The sequence below is a fragment of the Carcharodon carcharias genome, chromosome 15 (genome assembly GCF_017639515.1).
Source record: "Carcharodon carcharias isolate sCarCar2 chromosome 15, sCarCar2.pri, whole genome shotgun sequence".
In the NCBI taxonomy this organism is placed as follows: Eukaryota; Metazoa; Chordata; class Chondrichthyes; order Lamniformes; family Lamnidae; genus Carcharodon; species Carcharodon carcharias.
In genome coordinates this window covers 91,397,799-91,418,397 of record NC_054481.1, presented here as the reverse complement: position 1 = coordinate 91,418,397, position 20,599 = coordinate 91,397,799, and the positions used below count along the sequence as shown (strand labels likewise).

Sequence of the window (20,599 nt, the reverse complement as noted above, 5' to 3'; positions counted from 1 at the left end):
AAATATTTTTAAATCTTTTATGCTCCCCTCACCCCCACTAGAGCTATACCTTGAGTGCCCTATCATCCATTCTTAATTAGCACATTCGTTTAGATAATATCACCAACTTTAACACCTATGTGTTCTTTTGTTCTGTTGTCTGTGACACCTTTTGATGATCTGCTTCTATCTATCACTGCTTGTTTGTCCCTACAACCACACCAACCCCCTCCACTTCTCTCCCCCAACCCAAACCACCCCCCACCCCCCCCCCCCCCCCCCCCCCCCCCCCCCCGCCACACACATACACCTTAAACCAGCTTATATTTCACCCCTTTCTTGGATTCACTCAAGTTCTGTCGAAGGGTCATGAGGACTCGAAACGTCAACTCTTTTCTTCTCCACCGATGCTGCCAGACCTGCTGAGTTTTTCCAGGTAATTCTGTTTTTGTTTTGGATTTCCAGCATCCGCAGTTTTTTTGTTCTTATCTATGATGAATAGGCTAGTCCTGATGAGTAAAAGACAAAAAGATTTGACAAAAAAAGTCTCTTTTTTTAGCAATACTCAAGTTCTGCACTACCAAACAACTATTTAGATACAAGTTGTTGAACACTGCCAATCAGGTGTGGGTCAGCATATTCAGCCATGGTGTTGGCCAAGAGAATAAACCTCTTGTAGCCCTTGTGCAGTGAAATGGTTTCAAAGCCTGAAATATTTGAGACTGAAACAAGATCCAAGTTTCTGAGGGAAGAGTTTCTTAATTGGTTTTCCTGGCTGCAACATCAGACTTCTGAGAGATGAACATATGCCTTTGATTGCTAAGGAAATGGAAGCTAATTGGGAAGTTGGATTTCAGAGAGTAGAGCTTTAAAAGTGCATCTCCTGTTTAGCACAGAGAGAACAGGACAGGGGCTTGAAGCCAGTTGAAAAGACTAAAATGCAAAGAGTTGTGTGAACAGTCCAGACACTGAAAGGGCTTGATGTCTTTTTAACAAGAGCCAACCATTCAGTATACCAGAGTGTTATTGAGGGGACTTGGTAATGCTACTTTATCAGGACTGTCATTACTTGAGAGCAAAAGGTTCAATAGAAGTGAGCCTTTTTGGTGATAACTGTGTCCTTGGGTCTTGAATGGAGTAAAGTGGTTGTCAGAGGCTACTTGAGGATCGGATCCAGCGTGACAAAGTGGATTGAACTCTACCGGAGGGCTGGGAAGCACTTTGGGACTACATGTACAGCCACGTATGTGCGAAGAGGATTTGTTGAAAAATCCATGAGACTTACCTATGTTGTATCAACTATTTAACGTGCAATTTATATTTTCTACTGAATAAAGTTTGCCTGTTAGTTCATGTTTAATCTATATTAACTTTAGTTTGATTACAGTAATAGTTTTAAAAGTGAAATCTTGTCCATTTTTTTCTGTGGGGATTGTTTGGGAAGTTCGATTCTTTTCTGTTATTGGTCTCCACAAGGATCATAACACTTGATTGTGAACATAAACTGACCTCAGCCCCGATATTCCTTAAATCCTTCAGTCTGTTCCTATATGAATATGGACATTGGTGTCTCTTTCCTTTGCATGTTTCAGTTTGGGCTGAGCCAGTTCATGTAGACAGCAATGGATGGAAGAACTAACTTAGAGCAACAGAATGCTGAAAAACTGAAGATTTGGCTTCTACACTGCATCTGCAGAGCCAAAATTCAATAGTATCTCTTACGGAGCTATGGAGGGCCAAGGGGCTCAGGACATGTATATTTTGTCAAACTCTTATTGATGGGAGTCCTTCTTCATTCTTCAAGTGGAGACAGTTTGACTATCAGATCTTCTATTATAATGTAGTCAGTTCTGTTTCCTGTGCCATTGATTTCCATGTGGTACTGGCATACTCATTCCATGGCAAATGACAGAGCACCACTTTGGGTATATTATGCATATCCAGATTCATAATTATATAATACTGAAAATTTCACTTCCCTTTGAGGCATTGACAGTAACAGATTCTTCAGTTTCCTATGCATCTGTGGAACCTGATCCAGGAGTTCAGCACGGTTTTTAATGATGACTTTTGTCATCACAGCAGCTTTACTGGAACCGTTGGGAAGTGGGTCATCCACTCACTTGAAGAGCACAGAGAGAAATTTGCCCGACTAATAATGGGAACTTTGAAATTATCTTTGAATCTCAGAGAATATTTGATGGAACGCTGAGTTGTCACAAGTGTAATGCCTGTCTTATAATTGTTTTCAGAACCTCTATTTATTCATTTTCCGTATTCGATCTGAAACTTTTATTACACAGTTGAATGTAATGCATTAAGTACAAAGTGTCAACGGTAATCTGCTGGATTGTAAATACTGGATCTGAATATCTTGGTTACAGCCATCCAATCAAGACTTTCAAGTTAATTACTACGAAATATGTTCTGTCTCGAATATTAATCATTAACCTCATTCCAGAAGAATTCTGGAAGTTTTGAGGTAGTGTGCACTGCTGTTTCCAATTCATAATCCAATATTGATGTTGCCCATAAACTTGGCTGCTTGATTATGAACTGAAGACCCTCCAGGGACACATCATGAAGTAAGACTTACTTCAGGAGATCTTAAAGAGCAATCATAGTTTCAATGTAAACTGCCGCTCTTACCTTTTTTGGTATCATCTTTGTCCTCAACAACAACTTGCATTTGCACAGTGCCTTTAATGCAACAAAATGTCCCAAGATGCATAAGTACATTATGAAAAAAAATTGACACTGAGACACCTAAGGAGATGTTAAACCGATGACCAAAAGTTTGATCAAAGATGGAGGTTTCAAGGACCATCTTAAATCAGGAAAGAGCAGAGGAGAGGCAGAGAGATTTAAGGAGGGAAGTTCACAGCTTAGGGCCTTGGCAGTTGAAGATACAGCCACCAATGATGGAGTGGTTGAAATCAAAAATACTCAAGAACCTGTCTGCAGGTAGCCCATATCGACACTTAAAAAGTTAACAAAACATGTTTCTATTGATAAAGCTTGACTTGAGTTATTCACACTCATTAGTCTCCACTCAGCACAGACACAGAAGGGTTTCAATTCTGATTGAATCCTTCCATTATCAGCATCTGTTTAGGGTCAATGTAGTTGCTTGGTCAGGTTATTTGCTGGTGTTCCAGTATCCCATTACAAAGTTAATCTCATAGTATCAGATTAGCAGTAGTTTATTCCTGTTTAAAGGAAATTCTAAATCTAGCGCTGCATTAAAAGTTGGTTAACAAAATTATCTTACCAAAAAAAAGGCTAAAAGTGAGAGGAACAGCAGAGCCTTTAAAAGATGAGAAAATATGTAATATGTCAACAATGGCTTAAGTATGGATCAGTGGTTCCCAAACTGTGGTTTGTAAACCCCCAAGGGGTTTATGAAATGTTTAAGGGCTTCGTGGAAGAATCCCATCATGATGGAAGCTGAAGTGTTTGTGCACCAAGATTGCTGGGAAATGACAGCAATCAGTCTGGCACCCACCAAATCTCTGGGGCCCAGGCCCTCAGGAAGCCCAGCACTCAGTAGCCGAGTAGAATGTCATTCAGGCTGGTCACTGTACAAAAGAGCCAATCAGGTATGTAGGCCATCCCGACTGAGAAGCTACCTGGCCAATGATTGCTGTTGTTCTGACAACAGAGATCATAGGCCCAGTCGAATACACCTTATCTTGCACCTCGTTACTGGACTTGAAGTTGGAGAGTTGTCAGTGGCTGGGTGTTCTGCATCTTTTGCTTGGATTTCGGAGTGGTGTGCTGCCAGTGTTTGTAGGAGTGGAGCTTTTAGATAAGTACCTGCATTTTAATTTAACTCCCTGGCTGGCCACAGGGCCACCGCCCTCTCCCTGACACCGGCAAAGGCCATTCCTGTCCTCCAACCTCGTTTGTAAATCCTTGCTGCTTCAACAATGTTTTCTGTGGCCCTGGCCTGGTCCCTTCCCCTCCTGGCCTCTTCTCTAATTCCTGAAAGAGGACTTCAGTATAATGAGGTCGGGAGAGGAAGGGCCCTGGGCCACAGACAGACCATTTCAGTCCCTTGATGATGGGTCTGTGGCCAAGGGCCTTTACCTCTTCTCTAGGATCTCCTCTCTGAGTTCTCCTCCAGTCCTTTGACGCATCATTGGAATGGCAAGGTACTGCTTCACTTGCTGGTAGAAAATCGAAGATGCCTTTATTGCATCTCTACAGACATGTGCCCTCACGCCGAACATTAAAGGCTCCATTTAATGGCAACTGGCGACATAAGCTGGCCAGAATGGAAATGATTAGGCTTCACAAACCCTTGGCAATGAGACTCGAAATGTTCAGCTCCTGCCTGGATGTTTTCCCTCCATTTCAGATGGTCTTGGGCCAGGGATTCCCAGATGTCGGTGGGGATGTTGCACTTTATCAAGGAGGATTTGAGGGTGTCCTTGAAGCGTTTCCTCTGTCCTCCTGGAGCTCGCTTGCAGTGTCAAAGCTCCAAGTAAAGCGCTTGTTTTGGAAATTTTGCTTCAGGCATGTGGATGATGTGGCCCACCCAGCGGAGCTGATTGATGATGGTCAATGCTTCAATGCTGGGGATATTGGCCTGAACGAGAACACTGACTTTGGTATGCCTATCCTGCCAATGGATTTGCAGGACCTTGTGGTGGTCCTTCTCCAGAGTTTTCAGGTGCCTGTTGTACATGGTCCACGTCTCTGAGCCATTTAGGAGGGCAGGTATCACTGCTGCTCTGTAGGCCATGAGCTTGGTGCCAGGTTTGAGGTCCTGGTCTTCAAACACTCTCTTCCTCAGGCAGTCAAAGGCTGTGCTGGCACATTGAAGGCGGTGTTGAACATCGTCGTCGATGCCTGCCCTTGTTGACAGTAGGCTCCCAAGGTTTGGAAAGTGGTTCACGTTGTCCAAGGCCTCTTCATGGATTTTGATAACTGGGGGGCAGTGCAATGTGGAGGGGGCAATTTGGTAAGACTTTAGTCTAATGGATGTTTAGTGTAAGGCCCATGCTCTCGTACATCTCGGTGAAGGTGTTGATGATGGCTTGGAGCTCAGCCTCAGACGCAAGCATTGTCTATGTATTGTAGCTCAATGGCAGAGGGTGGGATGACCTCGGATTTGGCCTGCAGGTGGCAGATGTTGAACAGGTTCCATTTGTTCTGTAGTTTAGCTCCATTCCAGCGGGCAGCTTGTCGAGGGTGACGTGGAGCATTGCGGCAAAGAAGGTCGAGAAGACCGTTGGTGCAATGACACAACCTTGCTTGACCCCAGCCCGAATGTGGATTGGGTCTGTGGTGGATTCACTGGTCAAGAGCACGGCTTGCACATCATCGTGGAGCAGACAAGGGATGGTGACAAACTTTTGTGGGCAGCCGAAACAGAGGAGGATGCTTCATAATTCCTCACTGTTGACAGTGTCAATGGCTTTTGTGAGGTCAAAGAAGGCCATGTACAAGGGTTGGTGCTGTTCCCTGCATTTCTCTTGCAGTTGCCATGCAGGGGAATGTCATGTCTGTTGTGCCCCTTAGTGGGTGGAATCCACATTGCGAACCCAGGAGGAGCTCTTCAGCCCTAGGGAGAAGGTGATTGAGGAGGATTCTTGTGATGACTTTCCCTGTGGCCAATAGCAGGGAGATTCCTCTGTAGTTACAGCAGTCGGACTTGTCACCTTTCTTGAAGATGGTCACGATTACAGCGTCTCTGAGATCTCCTGGCATGCTCTCCTCCTTCCAGGTAAGGGAGATAAGGCCATATATTCACGCCAATAGTGCTTCTCCGTCATACTTTAGTTTCTCGGCGGGGATTCCATCTACTCCTGATGCCTTGTTGATCTTTAGCTGTCAAATGGCCTTTTCTACCTCGTGCCGGGTTGGGGTTGTGCTGAGATGGTGGCAGGTAGCATGCTGCGGGATGGAGTCGAAGACATCCGTGTTGAAGACAGAGTCTCTGTGAAGATCTTTGAAGTGCTCCTTCCAGCAAGCGCTGGCTGCCTCTGTCCTTAATGAACGACTCAAAGGCAGGGTGTCCACAGCGCCTGGTCTGCCCTCAAGGCCTCCATAATCAGCACCTGCAGAGAGACGCTTGGTCACTCGACCAGAAAACACCAAAACTGGTTCAATGAGAATGACCAGGAGATCCAGGAGCTGATAAGCTGCAAGCTCAAAGTATTTCTGAACCTGAAAGAGTAACCCAACTCTAGAGCAAGTAATCAGCTCTACAGACGGCTGAAGGCTGAGGTCCAGCAAAAAACCCACGGGTGGAGAAAACGCAGGAGATCCAACAGTTAGCCAACAAATATGATGTGCAAGGTTTCTTTAGTGCAGTCAAGGACAGAGATGCAGTCATGCCCGCTGGAAGAAGCACTTTGAAGATCTTCAGCATTAGGCACTGCCTATATAAAAGAATCTAAATGTTGTTTCACAGAACAGGTAATTTAATCTAAGAGAATAAGTTCTAAAATAATGGTGATCCATAGAAAAAAGAGAAGGGCTATAATGGATTTCAATTTTTAAAAATAATATATTTCTTAGTCCCACACAAGTTACTTTGGGGTTTACTGAATGTCCAAAACAGAGGACAGTAAGGTTCAGTTTTTCAAAGGTAAAATACTGCAGATACCAGAAATCTGAAATAAAAGCAGAAAATATTGGAAATACTCAGCAGGTCAGTGGAGCATCCATGGAGAGAGGAATAGTGTTAACATTTCAGGTCAATGCCCTTTCATTGGAAAAAGTTAGAAATGTATAATTTTTAAGCAATTGAAAGGGATGGAGGTGAGATAAAGAACAAAAGGCAAGATCTGTGATCAGGTAGAGGGCAGGAAAGATAAAATGGCAAAAAAAACTTCACAGTTCAAGGCTAAAGGGAGTGGTGATGGGACAACTAAAGAAATAAAAGATCTGTCTAGAACAGGTGTGAATGGCAGAATGATGAACACTTGCCAAGCCAAAGCAAAACAAGGGGGAGAAAGGAGAGAAACAAGGAAAAAGCAGCAAAGAAAAATGAACAAACTAAGGACAGAGGCAACAATCTAAAATTGTTGAACTCAATGTTGTGAAGTACCCCATTGAAAGATTAGGTGCTGCTCGCCCAGCTCTAGTTTTTATTGTGTATGTGTAAACATTTACCTCTATTGATTAGCAATCAGCATACTCCAAACATGCTCATAATGATTCTTGTTGGTCCTATATTGTATCTGGGACAATTAGAACAATTGTTGACATTGCTCTGCTCATGATAACCTGGAATAATTTGTACAGCACTTTAAATTGTATTTCTGTTAGTTATTTTGTATGTGACAAGAGTTCTTCGAGGTAAGTTATATTCTTATTTTAATGAAGCAGTTACTAACTTTCATATACATGGTGAAACAGTATGTGCCACTTTATTGCACTACAGAAGAATTGTAAATATGTAGGGATGTAGATAAGTAAATCGTTTATACCAAAACTCTTACCATCTAAACCGCAGAACAATTGAGAAGGTACCATAATGATTACAACTTTTATTCTTTGTGCTTTCACAAAAAAAAGATACGTTCTGGTTAACTATCATCTGCTGTGACCATTCAAAGGCACTTTTACAGGGCACCTCAGCTATAAGCTGCTTGACATTTTCTGCTTTTGCCCTTCACAAAGATGGCGGGGGCCATTTAATGCAAAATGATGGACGTGTCCTTGACCAATCGGAATACGAAGCTGGCCCCCATTCGCCAATCAGGTAGTAGCCTGTGGAGTGGGGGTTGTGTGTGGGAGGCTGAGTTGCGCTAAAAGTTCCAATGTTTGTTGCAATTCAGTTCGCAGCGAGTGAGTGACTGTAACAGGGCACGTTCGTCAAGATTTTCATTGAAGATGAAGACTAAGCAGGTAGGAATCCACTGGTGTTCGAGTTACAGGTGCTTACTGTAGCTACGGAATGTTGTATAAGGGATCCCGAGCCTGTGGGCTGAGCGGCTGATCTGTTCGTCTTCACAAAGTTGAGACTCCCAACTGCTGCTTCCTTCCAAGTATTGAGCTTTTACGATGCAATTAAAAATAAATGACTAATTGCGCCCTACAGAGCCCCCTTTAATCCAACCGGCGTAAGTATTTTAGTAGAAGGTCTAAAAATATCGTCGTCAAGTCACAAAGAGGAGTCAGGAAGTCAGTTCAGTGCAGGCTGTGTCCTTCCCCACCAGTTGGCCCTCCCTATATGAAGCAGGCTAAAACGGGCACTACTGGAGTTGCAGTCGAGACTCAGGGTGGCACAGACGTAGCTGGGAGGGTGGCTTTGTTTGAGGTGATAAGGGCACTGCTGGAGGGCTGTTTGCGGGGTTAGATTAGAAATATTATCTGACTGTGGCTATTGCCACAAGAAGAAGGGTGCCAGTAAATTATGTGGTTTGGTTGGCAGACTTAAACCATGCTGTGTCGGGAAGAGTTTTTTTTAAGGTGCATGCTCATGGTTTGAGGCAAGTGACAGGAATGTGAAAGGGTGTGCCTAAATTAAATCAATAAAAGGCCTTTTCGTGTGCCTGTAGAATATATTTTATCTGCATCCCAAATTCTGACTGTTGTGAAGTGGAACAACAACGTGCAGTGCTGTTAGATGTTTATCTCCCAGTTGGAAAAATAAAGTTGTAAACACTGATGCTGAAAGTTTGCTGTGGTCCTCGGAGGGTTGAGGCCCAGTCACTTTTTCCCATTTATATTTGGCACCAAGAAAGCAGTTGGTAAACATTCCAACAAGCCTATGTCAGGAGGGTGGTGCACATGGAAAAGCTCAGAGTGTCGATTATGTCATTATATAAGGTGCTTTGTGTAAACAGTAAAATCACTGGCGGGATAGTGTTAGGCTTTCAGCAGTGAGTGGGTGAGCGAGACATAAATATGAAGTCATGTATTATGCTCTCAAAGGTTGTCTAGTCATTTTGTTTAAAACAAACTTATTTTACCAATTCACCCTGCTCCCTCCCCCCCCGCCCCCAGCTTTTCCTCCCACTCTCTCCTAATGATGCGAATTTATACTAGGGAATTGTTCCTTGAGCACTAGCAATTTTCAGTACTTTGTCCAAATAGGCACTCTACCAGGTTTGGGGTTTAGATTATTAAGAGGAAGAAATTTCAACTTCAATGGGGGGGTGTAGGGTTGGGATGGTAACAGAAGGACCATCTAAAATGGAAAGGAAATTTGAGCGGGGTGTATAACAGGCTGCGGGGTGGGGGGGTGGTGCAGAGGTAGGTGAGGTGGGGGGCAGAGGTAGGGTGGGGGGTGATCCCTCATTCAAAGGCAGTCAGTGCTTGTTCGAAGGACTTGGCATTGGGAAGAGGGGCCTGCTGAGAGCCATCCGCTTGTTCCTGCTGCAGAAAACCCTCTTCCTTTCATCCCCGCCTCATGACCTCCCCCCACCACCGCTGCCATCACACCTGTGGCCTGGGATCCAGCTCCAATACTAGGCCTCGGGTGGGTGTCGTATCAGCAACAGCCACCCCCTCCCTGGTGGTGCTGTCATTCAATAGAGCTGCTGTTCTCTGGCTGGTTGCGCTAGGTGGTTGAGCCTTCTGCTCCCGGATTATTGATCCTGGGGAAGGCCCACCACTGCTGAGTGCCACTTACTTCAGTGGGCCCTCCCTAAAAGAGGTGGTGCGGGGCTCTCTCTGGCTTTCCAACTGGTGGGAGAGGCCCCTTTATTTCAATTAAATACCACCCTGTGATTCAGTACCACAGCATGTGGCTTAATGACCAATTGTGTCAGGGAGCACTTTGAAAAGATGATGGATATCAAGTATTTCTTCCATCTGCCTCCAACATTGTGTTTAATGTCAAGAAAGAATTCAAAATTTCAACTGTGTTGGTCTGCTCAATATTCTCAGGTTGGGAGCTTCTGTTTGACATTTAGGATCAGTAAGGATGCCAGTTGGCAGGAATCTCTCTTGCTCCTGTGGCTATTCCCAGCTCAACAGCACTTTGTGGACAGTGGGAACCTGGGTCACCATATAGAGGAAAGCACAATTTAAAAAATAGAATTGTCTGATGTAACCTTATTTTCAACATGCACTAGATTGAGGAATACTGCCTCCTGAGCATATTTAACTTGGTGTTTAACCATGGATTTGTTCTTGTGACAAAGACCACATGTCCAATTGCATTCTGCTGGGACTTAACAGATCTGAGGCAAAGTGGGATTTAATGTTCTGAGTTGAATATAATTCTGAAGAAGTCATATTCGACTCAAAATGTTAACTCTGTTTCTCTCTCTACGGATGCTGCCAGACTTGCTGAGTATTTCCAGCACTTTTTGTTTTTATTTCAGATTCCAGCATTTGCAGTATTTTGCTTTCATCATTATGGTAATGGGGACACTACAGGCGACTTTGACTCCTGTGGGTTTTCATTCCCAATCACTGTCCATTGGCCTCTGCAGGAAGCACATATGGGTGAAAATGGAATCAGGGTCAGCTATGATACACTCTCCTGTTAAATGATGTATTGGTACCCACTGTTAGGGTCAAAACTAATGTGAATAGTTGGAAGAGGTATCAGAGAACACCTGATAGCCATACACCAGAGCCCAACAAGGGAACATACTGGGGTGGTTCAATCATTGATGATAGCTGATGATGCAATTTGTGTTCTGGAAAGCTTTGGGAAGGAAAAAGTATTAATAAGAGGTATTAATGGAATTTATTAACCTGTTCCTTTGTGTAAAGTCAACTTACAAGGTTACTTTGTGAATAGAATTATTACTGTGGGAATTATTCCTAGGTCACCTATAGAAGGAGTCAACTTTATTCTGGGTAATGATTTGGCTAATGTAGACAGTAATGCGGCAATGACTGTATCACAGCAGGCGGTTGATCATGCTGATCTTAACCAACTTCAGAAAACTGCTGTGGCCAACAATGAGATACTTATTGCCAATAGCAAGCAATTGAAGGAAAACCTAATTAGAAAACCAACTTTCCCACGTAAAAGAGGAGTTTGCTAATGAAGGAAGAGAATTGATTAAAACAATTGAAAAGCAGTAACAGAAAGTAGAATACTTGACTGAGGACTTGCAATGTCTAAATGGAAAACTTGTAGAAGCAAATTTAATAAAGGTCAATCTTCAGTTAAAACTTGATGAACTTCAAGCATCGTGGTGAAATATCATGGTAAATGCCTTGAACAAGAAAATGAATTGTTGGTAAATCAGAATAATTTGTTGAATGCAGAATTGAAAACCAAGACTAATGAACTGTTAGAGCCTCATTGTGTGAAGAGCAATGAGATTCTTGAACTTTGAAGCAAACTGGAAAAAAGGAGAAAGGAGATGTGTGGTATGGAGTGTCAACAGTTCTAAAGTTGGTCCTATGAGTTTTTTTTCCCGAATTGTGGTCCAGTTGATCAAAGAACTGATCCAAGTAACATTACTGATATATCGACCTCAGCAATGGACAATGTGAAAGCAACTAATATGCCTGCAGAATTGGAAATCAAGAATTGTCAATAAAATTACCCGAGATACTGATTCACAAGTGCTTGCCAGTGCTAATTCAAAAAAAACAGCAGTGGAAATGCAGGCCAGTGGACAGTTTGCAAAAGACCATTTAAACCCTGTCAAGGAGAGGCATGATATAGTTCATGGATTATGCAAAAGAGTTGAAGGGTTGGAACGAACTATGAAACTCGGCAGGGAGAAAGTAATTGACATTGTTCAAAAAGTGAAAAAGACCTATTCAAAATGGGATTTGGAGAAACAACAAGATCACAATAAGTTCAAAAATCAAACCAAGCAAGAGTACAAAACCCTTTAATGTGAATATGAAAAGCATCTCAACAACATCCTCAAAACGGCGAAAAGAGATTTTGATCAGGGAAGAAAGAAGATATTAATGCACAAAAATATCATTATGACTTTGCTAAATCGAAATGAGAATTTACCGCATTTGAGTACGGAAAATTAACTCGAGGATGGAATTACGCCTACAGCGAATGAAAAGGACAATTGAGCTGTGGATTTAAATGAAACATTCTTTGTTGAGTTAAGACTGGGAATAAGAGGAAAAAGGACCCACAGGTTGAGTTGTGAGAATACTATGATATACAAATTCTGCTAATACATTTATTGACTTTGTTTAAGTACGCTTTTGTAATTGTATGATATAATGCGTAATTATGAAATGAGATGGAAAATTTATTTGTGTAGCATGTAACAAGCTATTATTAGAGGTATATGATAAGTTTGTGTGAGGTGGGTGTCAAGCCATTGTAAAGAAACCTTCATTGTTGTGAAGCTACCTTTCTTTCAAGGGAAAAGGTGTTAGAGAGAATTTAAGTATATGATACATATATTTGGGTATGTTAAGAATAAGGTATCTCTTTAATGTTTAAATTTGATTTGTATTTCTGTATTTGTCTGTTAAGAAAAGGAGAAATTCAGTTTTGGTTTCACTTTAAAAGATGACTGCATTTCTAAAGAAATTTTTACGACGCTTGAAGGGAGTAAAGCAAATGAGTAAAAGACTGCGCTATTGCCTAGCAACAAGTGTCCAGAGCACCCCCCCCCCCCCCCCCCCCCCCCCCCCCCCCCCCCACCTCCCCACCACATACCAAGACACACAAAGCTAAAAGCAGCAGTTTGAGTTCAGTTGGCCATTATGCTGTAAGGCGTCTTGAGAGAAAGTCAGTTTGGGAGAAGATTCCAAATTGAGTTCCTGGAGAGTGGAGATTGGAAACCCTCATGTGAAAGACGGTTGGCTCATGGTGTGACAAACGTCTGGAGGGAGTGGAGGAGAGATCAATAGCATCTGTTTGAAGTGGCATCTGTCACTTGGTTTCAGAGTGTGGTGTGCCAGACCACAGGGCACCTATTAGTTTACATGGATTGTGGTTTACATTCACTCTAACATCCACAGTAAGTGAAAGATAGCTTTTGTAACATGTGATATCCTTACAAATCTGTACACGTATAGTTGTGGGTGAAGGAATATTGTAATATAGTTCATCCTTTCTTGTTTAATAAATGTTTTATTCTTTTGTTAAAAGCTCATCAGCTGACATTTGGGAGTCTGTTCAGTAGCCACTCTCCACACATCTAAACAAGACATTAGGTAGGATCTATCAAGCCAGGTTCCACCCTGGGATCAGAATTGTCCAGTGGTAACATTAGCTGGGATCACAACATCTTCTCTCCAACTGACCCACTCCATCCTTCTCCAGAATCATGTTTCACAGCTTTCTAATCTTGGATGCTTGTTTTCTCAAAATCCCAGTACAACAAGACACTTCAAACTGCAGTTTTCTTAATTCTTTTCTTAAGATCTCTAGACATTCCTATGCTGAGCAATTCTTTCTGTTTGGTGAATGCATTCTTTGCCATTGTTATTCTATCTCTGATTTCTTTATGGTAGTAACCAGCTTCTGACAAGATGCCGCCCAGATACTTGGATTGTGATACATTTTCCAGCTGAGTGACCATTTATCTTGACCTCTGCAATCCCGCCATTATTTTTCCAATTTTCATAACTTTTATCTTTTTTACATAAAATGTTCATTTTGTAAGCTTTCGCCACTTCATTCAATCTATCCATTAGTATCTCTAGATCTTCTGCTGTTCTAGCCACCAGGGCCTGGTCATCTGCAAATCACACTACCTTCACCAATTGACCTCCTGATAAGACACCTTTCTGTACTTCATCTAGTTCTTCTTTTATCATGGCCTCCACAATGGTGATAGTAAACAGCCTTGTTTCACCCACATCTGATTACACTAAGATCAGTTTCACTAAATACTGTCCTGATTGCAGCAGTCTGCAGGGCTGATGCAAGAGTATTTCGGTGCCCTAGGCAAACCTGCAGCCTTGTGCCCATCCCACAATTAACTTTTGAACATAATACCTACCTGAATGATTGTGGAAGTGATCTCCTGAGTTGAATGATACAGAGTGGTACACCCATGATAGTATTGAGCAGGCTTGAGGGGGATGTGCTCTTCTCCTATTTCTTATATTCTTATGAAACTTGATCAGAAAATATCGCTGAAACAGATTGGGAATAAAATCAGACTTTGCAAAATATTTAGACTAACATTTTAACTGCATAATATACAGTATCCAAAAATTAGACTGAAATATTTTAGTATTTAAAAATAGAAATCCTACTTATGTTTATCATGCACCAACCAAGAATCTTGTAAAGCATACATTTAATCATTTCATGTTAATGCAAAAGTTATATTATGCAATGCATCCCTGATTATTGTTTCAGAAAAAAAATCTGGGCTTCTCAAATCTTGCATTATCACAAATTGACTTTTTTTTTATATACTATGCACGTGCATTTGTGTATTGCTCCAGTTCTGATAAATTTACCAAACGTCTTGTTTAAGGTTGGTATCCGTCGTTCAGCACGTCTTAGGAATAGGGAGCTCTGTTCTGCAGCGTCAAACATCCCCATGCAGAATGTCAAGGATGACAGCTCATTGCAGAAAACAACCGGGGTAAGAAAAATGACAACACCATTGCATTTAACTTTTTTTTCCTCTGGTTTAAATCACTATCCACAGATTAACTGCTTTGTTTTTGGAGCTTATTATAACAACAACAACAACTTGTTACATTAAAGATGCTATATACAACATCCCAAGGCATTTTTGAGGAGCGTTATTAAACAAAATTTAACCCCAAACCTTGTAAAGTGAAATTAGGACATGTAACCAAAAGCTAGTCAGAGAGGTTTTTAAGGAGTAATTGAAAGGAGGAGAGGAAATTTCAGAGTTTAGGGCATAGGCAACTAAAGGCAGAGCCACCAATGATGGAGCAAAGGAAATTCAAGATGTGCAAGAAGCCGAGTTGAAGGATTGCAGCGATCTCGTCGAATGGTAGGACTTTAGGAGATTACAGAGATAGGGAAGGGTGAGGCAATCAAGGAATTTGAACATGAGGATGAGAACTTTAAAATTGAGGCATTGCTTGATTGGGAGCCAGTGTAGGTCAGCAGGGACAGGAGTGATAGGTTGAAAAGACTTGGTGTGAGTTTGGATAGGTGCAGTGGAGTTTGGGTGAATTCAGATTTAGGCAGGGCTGGCCAGGGGAGCATTGGAATAGTTGAATCTAGGGGTAATAAAGGCATGGATGAGGGTCTCAGCAGATAAGGTGAGGCAGAGATGGGCATTTTTACAAAGGTGGATGTGGGCAGTCTTGGTGATGGAAAGCATGTGGAATTGGAGGCTAGGCTCAGGGTTGAGTGGGATGGCGATGCTGCAAATTCCCCAGTTCAGCCTTTAGATAGTGGCCAGGGAGCAGGATAGAGTTGTTGCCCCAGGAACAGAGTTTGTGGTGGGGAACCCCAAAAAGAATGGCTTCAGCCACCTTGATATTTAATCGGATGAAATTGCTGCTCCTGCAGTACTGGCTTTTGGACAAACAATGGAAGGATCTAATGAGGTACAGCTAGGTGTCATCAGCATCGCTGTGGAATTTAATATTGTGCTTTCGGATAATGTTGCCAAAGAGCAGCACATAGATGGCAATGGAAGGGGGTCAAGGATAAATTCTCAAGGGTCTCTAGAGGTAATGGTACACAAGCAAGAAGGGGAGCCATTTCAGAAGATTCTCTAACTATTACTAGATGATAGGAGTGAAAACAGGCAAGGACAATCTTGCACAATTGGACAACGAAAGAGAGGCATTGGAGCATGATGGTGTGATCAGCAACAATCAAAGGCTGAAAACAGGTTGAGAAGGGATCGTGCTGTAAAGTCACCGTCACATAGGGTATCATTTGTGAATTTGATGAATGCTGTTTCAGTGCAGTGACAGGAGCAGAAACCTGATTGGACGAGTTCAAAGTTAAAGTTGCAGTCCCACACGCAGATCTGGATACCAATGAGCACTGTGACTGAGAACACCTGGGTTTAATTGGCCTTTTTGCTTCCTGTATGCCACTGCCCTGGGTTGAGGGGTTTACCTTATGAAGAAAGGTTAAGCTATACCCATTATAATTTAGAGTGAGAGGTGATCTTATTGAAACATACAAGATCCTGAGGGGACTTGATAGGGTAGATGCTGGGAGGATGTGTCCACTTGTCGGGGAGTCTAGAACTAGGGGATGCAGCTTAAGAATTAGAGGTCTACCATTTAAGATGAAGATGAGGATAAATGTTTTCTCTGAAAGGGTCATTAGTATGTGGAATTCTCTTCCCCAGACAGCAGTGGAGGCTGGGTCTTTGAGTTTATTTCAAGGCAGAGTTAGACAAGTTTTTTGATAGATAAGGGAGTCGAGGGTTTATGGAGGTGAGATCGTTGGGCGGAGAGCAGTTGAGACCACAACCAGATCAGCCATGATCTTATTGAATGGCGGAACAGGCTCAAAGGGCTGAATGGCCTACTCTTTCTCCTAAGTTCTTATGCCCATTGAATCCCAGTGAGCAGGATGAATTCCAAATGACCATCAGTTCCACTTGAGGTAAAATGCTCCCATTATAACACTTTGGGGGATTTGGGAGGCATCAATATGATTAAGGATTTTGGAGAAGGAAGTGAGGTTGGAGATCGGGTGGTAGTTTGCAAAGACAGAGGAATCGAAGGTAGTTTTTTGCGAGGGTGGCAGTAACAGATTTGAAATGGAGTACCTGAGGAGAGGAGTTTAACAGAGGCTCCTGGAAGAGATGCTGAATGGTCAACAGTTTGGTGGAGATAGGGAACAGGAGGTGGGTCTCATGGACAAGATGAGCCTAGGGAGAGATGGGAGAAATATTAGAGAAAGCTGTGAGTTCAGGGCGAGGGCAGTGTTGCCGTGGCATCATGCATTAACACGCCAACAAATTGTAGCAGTATGCTGCCTTCAATTTATACAGGTTTTACAAATGAAATGGCATGTTTCAGGGGGAAAAAGCAGGTATGGCTGGAGACGAGAACTAGGGGACACAGTTTAAGGCAAATGAGGAGAATTTTTTTTCTGAAGATCGTTTAGTATGTGGAATTTTCTTACCCAGAAAGCAGTGGACGTTGGGTCATTGTCTAACCTGCCTTGAATAAATTCAGATTCTTGGTAGACAAGGGAGTTGAGAGTTATGGAGGGCAGACAGGAAAGTGGAGTTGAGACCACTACCAGATCAGCCATGATCTTATTCAATTAAGCAGCAAGCTTGAAGGGCTGAATGGCCTACTCTTGCTGCTAAGTCCTATGTTTCTATGGAAATCACTGCCCAGTGACTGAAACAAAACAACCTTGGACCATTGGCTTTCAATCATTCTACTGTAGGAATTAATGATCATAATACACAGCTCTTTCTCCCTTTTACATTTAGAAATTATTTTGCCAGATCCATTTCCTCTACATACCATTAATGTGGAATCAACTTAGTCAACTTTAAATATTACAATGCCACCTCAGTATGTTAGATGTATATTTGTGCCTTGAGTCAGAAGATTGTGGGATCTAGGACCGAGTACAAAAATTAAGGCTTACATTCCAGTGCAGTAATGAGGGAGTGCTGCCCTGATAGAGGTGCTATTGTTGGGATGAGATGTTGAACCAAGGCCCTCTCTGCAATCTCAGGTGGCTTAACAGATCCCATGGCACTATTTCCAAGAAGAACAGGGGAGTTATCCCCCAGTGTCCTGACTAATAATTACCCATCAATCAACATCTTAAAAAAAAACAATTTATCTGGTCATTATCACATTTCTGTTTGTGAGAGCTTGCTGTGTGCAAATTGGCTGTCGCGTTACTACAGCAACTACACTTCAAAAGCACTTCATTGGCTGCTAAAGTGCTTTGGCATGTCTGGTGATCTTGAAAGATGTTATATTTAATGCAAGTCTGCCTTATTTTCTATGTGATAATGTTAGTTTACAGTTAGAAAATTTGTGCTTACTTTTGGTTCAGGCTGGTGCGTATTTTGTTATAGAACGCAGGAGCCTCAAATTTTGTGTTTTCTTAATCCAACGCACATATATAACCTAGTGAAGTCCATGTTACTATATCTTGCTTCTTCTAAGTCCTACTGTTGAAATGTCCCACTAGTAACACAGCATCTTCTTTTGCTTGTCTTGAAGATTGTCAGAGATTAGGAGAGGGAATACTATATTAAATCCAGTTTTAAAGGGTGATTTTTTTTTTTCTTCCCTGGCTCTTTCCTTCTCCCCTGAACTTATACAGTCCGTAGGGGTGAGCACTTTGCCCTAAATTCTTCATATGTGACCTTAGCCAGTTAGCAGAATATTTGTTCATGGTGGGTGCATCACAGGTGTATCAAATTTTAATTTCGCAAATTACTAAGAAGATTTTGAAATGCATTATATGCTACCAGCTGTTTAATACAAAAAATTGAAAGGCAATAAATTTAAGTCAAAAACTAAAAGTGTTATTTACTTTTTTGGGAGGAGCTGTTTTCATTTTATCCCTTTTATCTTATCCTGCTTCTTACGAATACTCATTTGGAAGCCTGTTATTAATTTATAATCCCTATTCCGAAACCTTGAAAAATGTTTTGGCAAAACTAATCTATAAAAAGATAATTGGGTGATTCCTCATTGAGGAAAAGCTGAGGAATTGATCAGAAATCTTTGCTGCTGTTCACAACACTGGGAATGAGCTATTTGACAGAGATCTCTTTGATTTCCTCTACAACTGATTAGCTTCAGGATTTATAATCAGAATTGTTTAGTATCTTTATGCTGTAAGTTCTGGTATAAAATCTTGGACGACAGTGGGTTTTTGGTGTGTTTTCTGCATTCCTGTCTTAAAGTTGCTAACTTTTCTAGGTTATGGTTCCACAGGACATAGCAGCTTCTCTTCTTCCCCTTGCCCCACCCCCAATCACGCCTGTGGACCATGCTTCACCCATAACCCTAAACAGCAATTCTCGAAGGCCTATAAGACTAGGGACACATTAGCGTTAACCGTCATTCTATTCTTACCAGTTTTTGTGGCACAATGCAGCACAGGTTAAGTTTAGGAGGCAAGAACCTTGATTTTATTTTCCATTCCCAGAACTGCAAAGACCAAATGTAGCATCTTAATATTTCTCAGAGGTTAGTTAACTTAGCACAGCATAGTGATGGAGTCTTGGGCCATTCTGGTCACATACTTGGTTCACATACCCCTAAGTTATCAATAGAGGTAAAATTTACTGTGTTTAATTAATCTGCTGCACTAGGTGGGCGGCCTTAGCTAGACAGCAGGAAATTCTTCAGTTTTTTGTGCTGGTAAACTGTATGGCTTTAGTTAGTTCAGCTCCACGTTGAGTAAACCTGGGATAGGTAACCCTCACCTAATGCCAATCTTCACTTAACCTCTCTGGAGTGGGATAAATGAGATGTTTACCTGTGAGGACAAAAGTGTTCATTTAGTCTATGCAAGGCAAATTGAAACTATCTTGTACAGGTTTCTCAGCAGCTTGATTTGGCTATGTTTAAATGCGGTGATGGTTTTTGGAGCATGACAGACAGTGAACTGATTAAAAAGTTAATTGACCTTCATAAGAGGAATCTTCATCCACTATAACATGATCTCAACCTCTCAATTTCCTCTTCCCAGGAATCCACAGTTCAGTGCAGTTAGTTGTTACAAAAGAGTTGGCCTCATTTGTGTGCCATGTTTAAGAAGATCAATTCTGTTCTAGGAATCCTTTCATTTCTAAGTTTCTTCGACTTGTAGGACTTGTGATTTATGAGCCATATTTTGAGTTAGCTCTTGTAATGTGAGTGGAACCTTCAACCTAACAGATTCCATTTGCAGTGGTTTTTCTTCAGCCTGCAGTTGTGATTGGCTGGATAAGTAAATAATTACTGCAACCAAACCAATGAAACGTTGTGTCATCAGTCCAGTTGCACTGAAGCTGGAACTTGCTACTTTTTTACCTTGTGAAGAGAGCCGTGTGATCTGGAAACTACATACAATGATTTAATGTGTTAAAAATCCTGTCACCGATGGGCAAAAAGACATTAATTCTTCTTGCAGTACAATATTTTTCATTCACGTATACCCCTCTGATAACTGAAGTGTTGATACTTTAAAATTTGATGGATTTTTCTGAGTCATCAGATTTCACAAAAATGTACCAGAGTGGAATGCCAGAAATACTTGGAATCTACCTATGATTTAAAAACTGACTATTATAGGGCATTAGTCCGATATGATTTTCCGATATGAGATTACTGGTTGAGTTTTAAACGTTATAGACAGATGATGCACTCGGCATGTTTTATAGTTATTTTGAAATCAGTGGAGTAACCCCATGCCTCTACCAATTCTGTTCAGTGTGCATACAGTAGGTAGCAACTCAAGCTAATATGTGTTGAAAAGGGGGATTTGGATTGTGGTTGGTTGAAGAAGATTTTCTATGGAACGAGCAATTCATATTTTTGTCATAGGGTATTACATATCATTGTTGCTTTTCTCAGTGGTAATGCACGATGCTCTAATTTAAAATCAGACTTCAGAAAGATTTGCAAGGCCATGTTTTAAAACATGGCAGACCTGATTTTTCCCTCAGATTTTCATTTATTGTATTTATCTCTCATCCCTTGTTTCTGTCCTGTCCCATACGATTGTTATGGGAACTACAGTGGATGATGTGATCCATTATACGTTGTCTCTAGACCTTTTTGTAAACCTGCTTTGCATTGTATATTTAGTATGCTAAACTTTGTTCCC

The 20,599-nt window shown here is 41.7% G+C and overlaps 2 protein-coding genes across 3 annotated transcripts in view; one reads left to right on the top strand and one right to left on the bottom strand.

The window, feature by feature from the left end:
- The first annotated feature begins 7,705 nt into the window (after positions 1 to 7,705).
- c15h1orf174 (chromosome 15 C1orf174 homolog) overlaps positions 7,706 to 20,599 on the top strand; it is a 29,540-nt gene continuing 16,646 nt past the window's right edge. The window contains exons 1-2 of the mRNA XM_041207114.1: positions 7,706 to 7,842; positions 14,325 to 14,435. Coding sequence (XP_041063048.1) covers positions 7,828 to 7,842; positions 14,325 to 14,435 — 126 coding nt within the window. The 5' untranslated portion in view covers positions 7,706 to 7,827. The remainder of the gene's footprint in view (positions 7,843 to 14,324; positions 14,436 to 20,599) is intronic.
- Positions 13,765 to 20,599, bottom strand: part of dffb (DNA fragmentation factor, beta polypeptide (caspase-activated DNase)) — a 50,069-nt gene continuing 43,234 nt past the window's right edge. For both annotated transcript variants that reach the window (XM_041207108.1, XM_041207113.1), the window contains exon 8: positions 13,765 to 13,974. In XM_041207108.1, the coding sequence (XP_041063042.1) occupies positions 13,780 to 13,974 (195 nt within the window). In that variant the 3' untranslated portion in view covers positions 13,765 to 13,779. The remainder of the gene's footprint in view (positions 13,975 to 20,599) is intronic.